The 12,343-nt window shown below is 32.8% G+C and overlaps 2 protein-coding genes across 2 annotated transcripts; one reads left to right on the top strand and one right to left on the bottom strand.

The window, feature by feature from the left end:
- Positions 1–1,483: 1,483 nt before the first annotated feature.
- LOC140974064 (phospholipase A(1) LCAT3) lies at positions 1,484–7,258 on the top strand. Its single transcript, XM_073437287.1, has 11 exons — positions 1,484–1,771; positions 1,948–2,039; positions 2,552–2,679; positions 2,836–2,971; positions 3,917–3,968; positions 4,803–4,903; positions 5,525–5,704; positions 5,872–6,029; positions 6,469–6,523; positions 6,810–6,863; positions 6,994–7,258. Exons 1-11 carry the CDS (start codon positions 1,564–1,566, stop codon positions 7,183–7,185), a joined length of 1,356 nt encoding a protein of 451 aa, XP_073293388.1. The 5' UTR covers positions 1,484–1,563; the 3' UTR covers positions 7,186–7,258.
- Positions 7,259–7,603: 345 nt separating this feature from the next.
- Positions 7,604–11,920, bottom strand: LOC140974065 (ycf20-like protein). Its single transcript, XM_073437288.1, is given in 4 exon segments — positions 7,604–8,198; positions 8,439–8,562; positions 11,510–11,596; positions 11,731–11,920. Coding segments are annotated over 3 exon segments (585 nt in total). The 5' UTR covers positions 11,541–11,596; positions 11,731–11,920; the 3' UTR covers positions 7,604–7,768.
- Between the last annotated feature and the right edge of the window lie 423 nt (positions 11,921–12,343).

Raw genomic sequence — 12,343 nt, 5'->3', positions numbered from 1 at the left:
TTTGTTACCTTTTTCTTCTGTTCGGAGCTTGGAAAAATATGGAGGACTTTTAGAGCTTCGTGCTGATAACGTGTTGTGAAAAAGTAAAAATTTACGGTAAAAAAGTAAAAATCTCAAACTCTCAAAATTATCACACTACACACTTTATAATATTTTTCTCTCAACTCAATTGTGATTTTCTTCACAAATGAGAGATCTATTTATAGAAAATTTTTACAAATAATCCAAAAATAAAATACATCATTACCTACATCATCACACACTAATTTTCAATATTCAACACCTAATTTTACCTAATTTTCAACATTCAACATTCAACATTCACATTTTCAACACAAATATTTAACACATTTTTAAATAATTTTTCAACATTTATAAAGTTTGTGCTTTCTCATCTGATTTTTAATTTTATATAAAAAAAAGTAAAAAAAAAAGAAAGAAAACAAATTTGGCTGATCGTGATTTGTTGCCACCACTTGACCACGAGTATGCAGCATCCTAATGGTATTTGATAATACTTTCCAATTTATCCCACAAACCAAGGCTGGCTGGCTATGAGAAAAACTGCGACACGCATTTTGTCTATGAAATAAATAAGAATTTTCTAGAGTTCGTTTTTTTGTTTATTTTCAGTGGAAGGGAATTCATAAATATATTTTTTTATTAATAGTTTATATTATATTATGTTATATTAAATTATATTATTACTAATGAAATATTTATCTTCACCTACTATACACGTGGTTACAAGTTAATGAATGTTAAATGCTGAGCAACCCACGTCGATCATTTTATTATATCATAAATAAGATAATATATTATAATAATCATAAATATGAAAAGTCTAAAGTAACCATTTTAATTTCGCGGCAGTTATAAAAATGATTTTATGTCCCTACTCCAAATTTGTTTTGTTTTTTAATTCTACTCCAAAAAAAAATTTAAAATTAATATAGAACACCATATATAATATAATTACAAGAAAACTTTCATAATTTCTAATTTTTTTGCAAAAAGTATCTAACATCAAAATTTTATATGCATATGTATATATGTTGTAACGATACTGGAGGATATGTGATTATACAAACATAAATTTTTTTGTGAAATTATATAATTGATCACTTTTATTAAAAATATATATAATATGATAAAATTCATGAAAATATATATTTTTTATATTAAAAGTATAAATTTTCATAATACTTATGTTATGAATTGTGTCTATTCGTTGAACGAATATAAATTTGTGAGGTTGATCTCACAAAAAATTTATTTTTATTAAAATAATATATATGACTCAAATCTCAACGTCACTTGTTTATTTGTTTTATTATTAATTATTATTATTATTATTATTAATCTATCTAATATCTATTTATAAATTTTCAAATACAAATTTTTTTCTTTCTTTCAATCACTTTATTTATTTATATAATTTGGAAAAAAATAATAAATAATAGTTTATATCTGTACTCATCTTGACTTCCAGGTTCCAGCATTGATCACCATCCCAAAATACACAACCAACCCACCTTCAACTCTTGGGATTTTTCTGTGAAAATGCTCGGGGACTTGTGCTGTTGTGGGAGCTCCGACACGGACGATACCGTTGATCGTGACCCGGTTCTGTTGGTGTCGGGTATCGGTGGCTCGATCCTCAATTCGAAGAGGAAGAAATTCGGGTTCGAGACCCGGGTTTGGGTTCGGATAATGTTGGCTGACTTGGAGTTCAAGAAGAAGGCTTGGTCCGTTTACAACTCAAAAACAGGTTCTTTTTTTTTTTTTTTCTGGGTTTTTCTTTTTCTCTTTTTATGCTTTTGTTTGGTGTTTCTTGGCTTTATATGTTGGGTATGTGCGTGCGTGTGTGCGTTGAAAATTATCTGCTTTTTTTGTTTGTATTTCGTTTTTGCTGTGGTAAGTGTGTGGAGTAACACGTTTTTTCAGGATATACGGAGTCGTTGGATACTGCTACGGAGATCATTGTGCCGCAAGATGATTATGGGCTCTATGCCATTGATATTTTGGACCCTTCTTTTGTAAGCTTTTCACTTGTTTGATTTTCTGAATTTTGTAGCCCGTTCTTTCGTGCGTGCTTTCCGTGATGTTTCTCTAATTTACTGACATTGTGCAAGACGGGTAGATAGATGGTTTTGTTACCCGGTGAAAAGGAGAAAGAGATACAAAATGTGTGTGCTTGCTGATACGAATGATATCTTAAACTACACATGCCCGTTTTGTGGCATTCCTAGATTGTTGTTTTAGATGTTTTCTGGCGTGTGCTTTGCCCATGATCTCATTGTGAACAAAAGTTTTCTTGACCAATTTACTTTAACTGGGCCTACAAAACTTAGTTCCAGTGCCATCCCTTTTCTGATCTAGAGAAATGCTGGGTTCACATTTCTGTTGTCCCCTTGTCGATTACCATGAGCCCAGCAAGAAAATTCATTTTCTATAGCTATAAGTTGTTTCCATTGCTTAGCCATTCTTTAGCGTCCTAATTTCTCTTTCCATCTCTCTGTGATACTGATTTTATTTTTTGATTTTCCAGTTTGTTAAGTGTCTACATTTGACCGATGTGTACCATTTCCATGATATGATTGACATGCTTGTTGGATGTGGGTACAAGAAAGGAACAACATTGTTCGGATATGGTTATGATTTTCGGCAAAGCAATAGGTAGTTTTTCTGCTGAAAATTTCAACCATGGCGCCTTTTCATTTTTCTATTTATGTGCAGATTACTATTACAATAGTACTTTTTGAGATTCCATCCTTTTTCTGTTGTAAAAGCTTTAGTTAAATACCTTTTCTTCTTATACTTATTACTTTACAGGATTGACAAGTTAATGGATGGTCTAAAAGAGAAATTGGAGGCTGCGTATAAGGCCTCTGGCGGAAGGAAAGTCAATATAATTTCTCACTCAATGGGTGGACTGCTGGTGTCATGTTTTATATCTCTTAATAGTGATGTATGTTTAGTTCTTTTATGGTTTTCCATGTCCTTAATTACCTTTATATCATATTTCTTTCAGGTAATTAATGAATCACACTAAACTATCACGTTGAGTCTAATATACCAGAATCACGAGCACATGAGAGAGCCTGGTAACTCATTGTCGGGAACACTATCTGCATCTAACTAGCTATAACTTTCCATTAATTGACTTGTACCATTCAAATATTAACATATAAGTTGCTTCTTGCTCCAAATATTGATGTTTAGTTTCTAGAAATTCACGTGCATCCTAACAAGTTCCTGAACGCTGTGAACTCCAGATAATTACGGTATTGTTTTTAGTTTGAACAGGTATTATTAATTATTGTCTAAAATTTAGTTTGATATGATAGGTTTTCTTATCTTGAGAATACTTGGCCTTATATGGCCATAAAAAGTCGAATATGCTGTCTTTGAATGTATCCACACATACTTCTTCACTATTGCAAGTGAAAAGTTGCACCCGCTTGTATCTGTAAGATAACACCAATCGACACTCAACAAGAATAAAATTATTTTCATGCATCATGCGTGTGAAATAATCAGCAAAGTCGTCACCATACATTTGTTTATAGTCGTCACTCCTTTGCATTAAAAGATAATTTATAGGAGCTTTTTATGTTGCTGTATGCAAAGTTCAAGAGTACTTTGGTTTGCTCCCCCTGAGTTGCTCAATGTTTTAATTTCTCTGCCATGAAAACCTGATCACACTTTTTCTTACTTTTTGTGATTTTTTCTCTTGACCTCCTGAGATGTGGAATTGATCGATTTATTTTCTCCTCACTTGTTTAGTTTCTAATTAGTTACATTTGTTTTCTTTCCAATGGAACATTTTAGTACCTGTTTTAGAACAAATTAACTCATTTATTTTATGCTGTTGGAAATGGAGGCTTGACGACAAGCTTAATTTTCGCTGCAGACTTTCTCCAAATATGTTAATAAGTGGATTACCATTGCCACTCCCTTCCAAGGTGATCTATCTTTTGTATCATTGCTGGACACACTAATATGACAAACTATATTTGATTTGAAAATGCTGCTCCACTAAGAAGGAAAGTTGAAAAATGGCACCAAACAATTTTCTTTTCTTTACTGTCGTAAACCTGATTAGTTTTCAAGCTGTCGTACTAAAAATTGAAGTGTATTCCAATTATTTTATATTTATCGATTCTAGCATTGCACCAATCCTTGGATCTTGGAGATTTAAGGAATCTAAGGGGAAAATCTATGGTGTCTTTGGAGGAATTCCTCGTTTGATGCCAGTTGTTTTTGAAGCATAACATAGTGCCACCACTTATTCCTTACATATGTTTTCTTCTTTTTTTCCCAAACAATTTTGCTTGCACTGTAGAGCAGGAGATGTTATTGTACTTAACCTTTAAATAGAGGTGCTCTCCAGGTGGCAAAATATGACATTTGTTTTTGTTTTTCTTTTTCTTTTTCTTTTTCTTTATGCCATTACTTTTGTTTCATAGAATTCAAAATGGACAGCTTTTCATTTGTAGTCAGCCTTATATCAAGTTTGGATGTAAGTAAAAAATGCTATGCTGGAGCTGGTAGGAGATTTAAAGTCCATTCTCTCTAGTCAGAATGTCGGTTTGTACTGAATCTACTGATGGTTTTGCTGAATGGGTTTCCGGGGATGTACATATTATTTTTCTGAACCATATAAATCTTGTGCTAGATCATATTTGTTTTTGTGGCCGAGTGCTTCTTCTCATGGTTAGATTCATCTTTCGATCAAGTAGACCATCTGCATTCATTGACTAAATCAACTTAATAGAGACCTGATATCTTTTGAGCAGGTGCACCAGGATGCATCAATGATTCTCTGCTTACGGGATTGCAGTTCGTTGAAGGATTTGAAAGCTTCTTTTTTGTGTCAAGATGGTCAATGCATCAACTGGTAAACTTCATGGTTGAAGGACTTTTTTGTGTTGCCTCGTGAAATAAAGTACCATTTGCTGTACATTTTTGCTTAGGCTTTCGATTCAACTCTTTCTGGTTTATTGGCAAATTTTTGTCCTTTCACTCTTGTTTTCCTTCCTCCCGATCACATACCTATTTAATACAACGTGCTACCCATTAAAATGATGTTTGCATCATTTCAAAGCAAGTCTGATGAACTAAAACATGAAGATGATTGGGCACAGTATAGTATGCTTAGTATTCCATGAACCACTAAGAATGTAATGAAAAATATCTGAGATTTGTCATTATCTTTTGAGTTTTATGGTAATGTCAGCTAGAGTTGTAAGGATGATCCTCTTGAAGTGAATGTCGAATTCATTCGCTCATCTTTTATAGTTCTACATTTTCCCATAACATTCAGTGAATAGTTGAATGTTAGTTTGTTGATGCAAATATGATTTGACTTTTTTCTCCAAGGCACTCTCAATCTACCAGTTTTATTTGGTTCTCTAGAATATCTATCGGTTTTATATTGTGTTTAATTATACACTTCCTATTGTCAGACATCGCCTTAGCCTCTTCTCCCTACCTTATGTTCTTCTTTGACTTCTGCTAGCTGGTAGAGTGCCCATCCATTTATGAGATGTTGCCAAACCCTGATTTTAATTGGAAAAAACAACCTGAAATTCAAGTCTGGCGAAAGCAATCCAAGGACGGAGAAAATTCAGTTGAAAAGGAATCCTATGGCTGTAATGAATGTGTGACTCTTTTTGAAGAAGCATTAAGAAACAACGAGGTAAATCCTCTAACCTTGGCAGTAGAAAATGTTTCAAACATAGAACGTGTAAATGCCAGTTATCGTGTTGCTTTGTGTCTTGTTCTTCACATTTCTATGACCTTTTGTGTTTAATTGCAACTCTACGTTTCCTATGTTATGGTAGTCTTTTTACTTACATCTTGCAGCTAAATTATGATGGTAAAACAATCGCTCTCCCTTTCAACTTTAAGATTTTAGAGTGGGCTACTGGTACCCGGAAGGTTCTCAATGAAGCTCAACTTCCCCAAGGAATTTCCTTCTACAACATCTATGGAACAACTTTCGACACACCTTTTGATGTTTGGTTGGTGGCTTATTAGTTGTTCATCTCTTTTTGATTTTCAGTGAAGTTGAAGTTCTGATTTGCGAGGATTCTCTTGATTCCATCAGCCATATTGAGAAATGAGAATCGTCATGAATACTGCCATCTATATGGACTTTTCAGTGAGATTTGATTATATATAGGAAAGAAAACCATACAAGCACGGATCATGAAATCTTCTTTGATTAGGAAACTTAATAAACCTTAACCCGAAAGAAGAGAGATGCAAAACATCAATCAAACAACCATATCTTTATAACTAAGATTTTCTGTATGAGTTGCAGAACTGGGAGGGGCTAGTTTTATTGTAGTGAAAATAGTTTGCATAATATTTCACAAATTTTGCATTGGTGTTCTGAAATTTCTGAGCAATAAATCTGTCACCAACTTTGACCGGTGTCCATACTTCTTTTTCTTGCAGCTATGGTTCAGAAAGTTCTCCCATAAGTGAAGTATCCGAAATATGCCACACAATGGTAACTGCTGCTTGGATTTTTATTTCCTACCTATGGGAATTTGAGCGAATCCCATGTGTTTTTATATGGAAGTACAAAAGCATACAGCACCTCTGTATCTCGTTTACATGCTCTTTTGCTATGTATTAATTTTCATGTCTAAAGATCATGAGAACATGACAGTGTGAATTACCCCGTGTTATGCGCATATTTTTTAACGTTAACCATATGGAAAATCTTTGGATAGAAAACTTCGTGACAATATAATTGCCAAGTGGTGCTTACGGTATAATTTTGTCATTTGCAGCCTGAATACTCATGCACAGACGGTGATGGAACTGTCCCTGCTGAATCAGCAATGGTAGAATATTTTCTTCGTATTTAGTATTCCTCATATATTGAGATATGGGTATACTGTCAAATGTCTCTTGCCTAATCACTTTTCTTTAATTCGAAAACTCATTCTCTTATTTAACATGTATATCATGCAGGCTGATAAATTTGATGCTGTGGAAAGAGTGGGAGTTGCTGCTACTCATCGAGGATTGTTAGCGGACAAGAAAGTGTTTCAGCTCATACAGAACTGGTTAGGCGTCTCCTCTGAGGTTAAGGTGAAGTATTCAAGAACGTCGAAAGTAATGGATGTGTGTTTGAATCAACCTCACGAGGAACTCTACATTTGAAAATTGCAATCCAATCTGTGTATTATGCTCTATATTTAGATTATCTTACAATTCGAAGCATGGAATTTCTCAACCTGAATTCAGATTGAATGGAAAATTAATAACATTGAAAAAATGTATGTGTGTTTCTCGAAAAGGATTTTCGACATGAAAAATTTAATTATTTCTGCAGAAAATATATATATATATATATATAATAATAATTAACATGAAGGCAAGAATAACAAACCTAGAAAATTATATATATCTATTTATGTTATAAAGTTTAAAATTATATAGAATAATTATTACGTATAATCATAAAATGGAAGAGAAATTCAATGCAACAGTGATGAGAAACCAAGATTTCAGAGCTAAAAATGCAGTTCGTCCTGTTACTGGAAAGCTGATGCAAAAGAAAAAGGAAATGCCTGGGAATTAGTAAGAAAGTTTAGTGAAGATAAATATCTTATTTTCTGAACTCTTTAAATGTTACAGAAGTTTAAACGTTCACATATCCCATTTCTAGCTAGCAATAAGCTTCTAAATGGTTTCGCGACAATCTTTGGAGACATTTGTGGAGGAAATCTAGAAAAGCTTAAAATCAACTACCCAACTTAAAAGCATCGACAAACAAGCCTAAACAAACGCCGGCCTTCCAATAGTTTACCATCACCACCACCGCCTGCAATCATTCGGAAGGGAGAGGCTTTCTTCTGTACATTAGCATACCAATACCTTCGATGGCAGCGACAACAAATCCTGCTACCAGTACGTCCCAGTCACCGGTCTGACCAAGAATAGTAGCAAGGGCGTTAGCAGTGTAGAAACCCAGAAGCAGAAGAAACACCTTCATGGGAAAATTCTTGCGAGCTGAGTTTAGCTTGCTCAGTAGCTGCCTGCCACCTGCACTGACTATCCTGCCCAAACGAGTTCCGCCAAGAACGTTGTCGTCTCCATTGAGGTTACCTTGGTTCTTATCAGTTGTAATTCCATCGGTCTTTAAAGCAAATGCTATTTTTAAGCTGCGTCTACTTGATGAAGAACCGTTTTGCGGAACAAATGTCAAAAAACAGCCCAAATGGCATGAAATTTCTAGTCAATTCTCAATGTTTAACAACAATATACTCTAAATATTGTTTTATATAATTTAAAAGACCAAATAAATCACATACCTTTCAACCAAACTCAACGTAGATAATTAATCACATTTTAAATGTCCGGATAATCAGTGATATCTCAAATAATTACAATCCATTTAGTACAGAAATCACCTGTTCCTATAAGAAGGAATATCAAGCTTTGAAGTCTGTCTACAGAAATTCAGTGCGTACAGACAATCTTGAATACCATGATAATGTCTGAGAAACTCGTATGATCTTTCGGGGCGTTCCTTCTCTATGACAGACAAAGACTGCAACATTAAAACATCCATCCTGGAGGCCCTTAAACTACAAAATACACAACAACTAAGGCCTATGAGAAAATAGAACCTAGGCCAACGTAAGCTAAAATAGAAAATAATACACTGATGAAAATACATTTCTTTTTCAATTTCCCCTCAAATTGACAAGACACAAGTATAGGTGATTAATTTAAAATCACCAGGCCTATTCCATATATTGCTGATACCCGTGAATATTATGAATGCTATTTACCTGCATTTATCATTCTTTAAAGATGGCCAGCACACGTTATAAAAAAACAAAGACCTCCAAATATTACATCCAAGTGATGAGCAATAACTGGGAAAAGAACTATTTAGTCCTGGAGTACAAGGAGCAACTGGAGACCCAAAATATTAACAAAACATCTATGTGACAAAATTCAAAAATCTTGTGTGCACCATCTTAGAGCCGCGAAAGGTAAAACTGCCAGGAAATAGGAGAAACCCAAATACCAACAGAACAAAACCAAATCCTTTTATAAGTACTAGCAACTGTGGCACATATATTGATATCATGTGTTGCATATGCATGATTTATTTTTATTTTTAAGTACTCGATTTATTTATGGTACTATACAAAATAAATGGGACATAAAATTTAGTAATATGATTTTTAAAATTATGGAATACATATTATCTGGTAAACATTTATTATTGAGAAGAGAATATGAAATCATAATTCAAGTTGTTCATGTACCTTGTCAACATATCACTTGCAAAATATAGTACAAATTTTATATAGAAGAAAATTACAGTGATAATCACCAAAAAAATTGTCAATCCCATTTACAGGTTTTTGCAACTTTGCAGGTGGCATCAACAATGTAGAAATACTAAGCTTTGAAATTAATCAGATCTTGTCATTTTCATAGCTTGTGTAATCCTTTGATAGAATTCATGTCATGAGCTTTTATACAATCATTTCATATCATTCATATTAGACAACAATACATCAATCTTATGTGATCTATATCTATACATATTAAAAAATCCAAAATTGTTTCTATATAGAGTAATACCAAACTCATAAATTTTTAAAGTTTCACTTATATAGTAACTAACAACTAATAATATTAGTTATATGAAATGAGAATATTATACATTCATAAATCATGTGTTATTATTATGTATGGCAAGAAATAGCTTATTAAAAAAATCAAAAGAGGAAAAAGATGCACAAAAGCAATAAAAGGCGTAATTCATAAAAGTTCACCAAGGTTACATTCCAATCCCATATACTATATATTAAGTTTCATATAATGTAATTCATGCACTAAAATACCATCAAATATTAAGAAAAAGAATTAATTTTTTAAAAAAAATCAAGAATCCGGACTTTCTAAATTCCACTTGTACTATAAACGTGTAGTTAATTTTAAATAAATAACCCAAAACTAGAGCTTGAAATAATTGAAGCCTAGAAAATTAACATGCAATCAAATTTGAGTTGACATCTTATGCCTACACCGTATAAATCAAATAAATATCAGATTAAGAAGAACAAAGATGCAATGCATAAGGCAAAGCGTACATGATAATATGGTTTTCTTGGTAAGACGTTGAGTTAAACAGTTGGTAGGCAATGGATCCAAACATTAGCGTTCAATATGAAGACAAACAAGAATTTCCTCTCCTCCCCCACCCTCTTCGAGAATTCATTTTTAGATATAAGGCTTCCTAGTTCCTACAGTAACAATTCCATAAATTTGTGTATTTTTTGGCATTAATGCATGGAGCTCGATTTTGTATCTTTAATTCTTTCATTTTTCAAGTGATGATTTCTGGGAATTTTTTGATTTTGTAATCTTTAATCCTTTCATTTTTCAAGTGATGATTTCTGGGAATTTTTTCCCTTCCTCGACGACGTTCTCGTAACAATACGTAATTACTGTGCCTACGTTAATCATTGCAATAAGTTACCTTTAATATAAGAAATCTCAAGCTTTTATTACACGATCTATTTCGAGCAAAAAAAAGGATATTAAAAATCAGAAAACCAATAACATTAAACTTTAAAATAAATAATAATAATAAACATTATATCAACAATCCTTCTCTGAAATTTAAACGGTTTAAAAATGATTTCCCAATTGGCACCTTATATCGAGTGCATAGTGTGCAAATGGATATTAAACTTTAACATTCAATTTCAAGCAAAAAGTTGATCAACAAAAGAAAACTCAACAAATAGTACACAAAATATTTAACTAACTGAAATTTAATCACCATAGAACAACATTTTTATCTAATAGAAACTAAACATTCATTCCCATTTTCATCACACTAATAATAGTAATTGTTTCAATGATAACAATTTCAATTGAAAGAACAAAAATTGATATCCTACGTGCGCGCATTGAAAATTGATATTTTGTGAAGACATGCAGAATTTGGCGTAATATGCTTCTGAAGGTTTTGGGCCTTGTATATTTTTACTTTTACGCACCCCCCCCCCCAGCATCGCCGCACTTGGGGCACACGAGCTGCTCATGGTCAAGCATGAGCAGTTAATCAGAAACATGACAAAGCAAACCAATGTTGAAGTAACTAACTAACCACGTAGTAAAAACTACACACACTATCCACTTTAAGTGCTGGTGTCAAATTATTTGTCTGTTATTTACTACTCATATTCTTAACCATACATTCTTCTCAAAGCTACAAAGAAAAGTGCCCTCTTTCAAACATTTTTCAGAAATCATTTTGGTTCTTCAATTAATTATGCACTATTCTAAATCTTTGATTTTACCAAGTATGCCTCCCTCCTTATGCTAAATTGTCAATGTATCACATCAACTAAACTTCGAATACAAGGGCTACCTACAAAATTACACGACCTTGGAATCATCTAAGAGAATAAGCATCCATACTTCAAAAACAATAAAATATTAAAATTACCAGCAATTCGATTATAACAGCAGCTACACATAAATTCCACGCTTGGTAAAAGAAAGAAAGGGAAACTCCGCCAGATGAAAAAGATTCCTGCAAAATGCACAAATTGGAACAAAATCCCAAGGTGAACACATTTCAAAGCAATGATGCTCATACACAACTTCATGTTTCGATTGAGTAACAAAAGAAGGAAAAAGTAATAGAATTCAGAATCCAAAACCCACCAGCAAGAATTGCAGTGAGATCCAAAACTCTATGCAGAGGGAAAAAACAAAGAAAAACAAGAGAGATTCTTTGAGCTGTGGGCAGTGGGATCCTATTTCTTGAATTGTGCCTGACAAGCCGCAGACGAAACACGGTCCACAAACTGTACAGTACAGGGTCCCTAACGTCGCGTTTTGTTGGTCGCACGCTTCATCGGAATTCTTTTTATCCGCTTTCCTCGGACTCTCGCGAATTCAATCCTCTCTTTTATTAATTTCTTTAGTTTTTGTATGTGTAATTTTTTTTTAAGCTGTGTAATTTTTTACGTATAATATTTTTTTAAATATTGTATTGTATTTTTTGAAGTCGTGTAATTTGTGTAAAATATAGAAAATTATATATTAAAATTAATAGTTTTAAAAGTTTTTATCGTTTGATTAATATATATATATATATAGATATATATATATGAATAAGTTATAGGAAAAATTGATTTTTTATCATGTTTTCTTTTTATTTTGGCCTTACATGTTATAAAATTTCATATTTATTTTTGTATCTTCTAATTTTTAATAATTTTAATCATTTTTCATCGACAGATGTGACACTACAAATGTCAGCTTCATATTAGCA

Source organism: Primulina huaijiensis, chromosome 3 (genome assembly GCF_012295235.1).
Source record: "Primulina huaijiensis isolate GDHJ02 chromosome 3, ASM1229523v2, whole genome shotgun sequence".
Classification (NCBI taxonomy): domain Eukaryota; kingdom Viridiplantae; phylum Streptophyta; class Magnoliopsida; order Lamiales; family Gesneriaceae; genus Primulina; species Primulina huaijiensis.
This window is presented reverse-complemented; position numbering and strand designations above follow the sequence as displayed.

What these genes read in the sequence shown, in the direction of transcription:
- LOC140974064 (XM_073437287.1), top strand. Translation starts at nt 1,564, where the DNA reads ATGCTCGGGGACTTGTGCTGTTGTGGGAGCTCCGACACGGACGATACC. An exon ending in CCGAAATATGCCACACAATG is followed by an intron (nt 6,524 to 6,809) that starts GTAACTGCTGCT and finishes TGTCATTTGCAG; the next exon opens with CCTGAATACTCATGCACAGA. An exon ending in TCCCTGCTGAATCAGCAATG is followed by an intron (nt 6,864 to 6,993) that starts GTAGAATATTTT and finishes TATATCATGCAG; the next exon opens with GCTGATAAATTTGATGCTGT.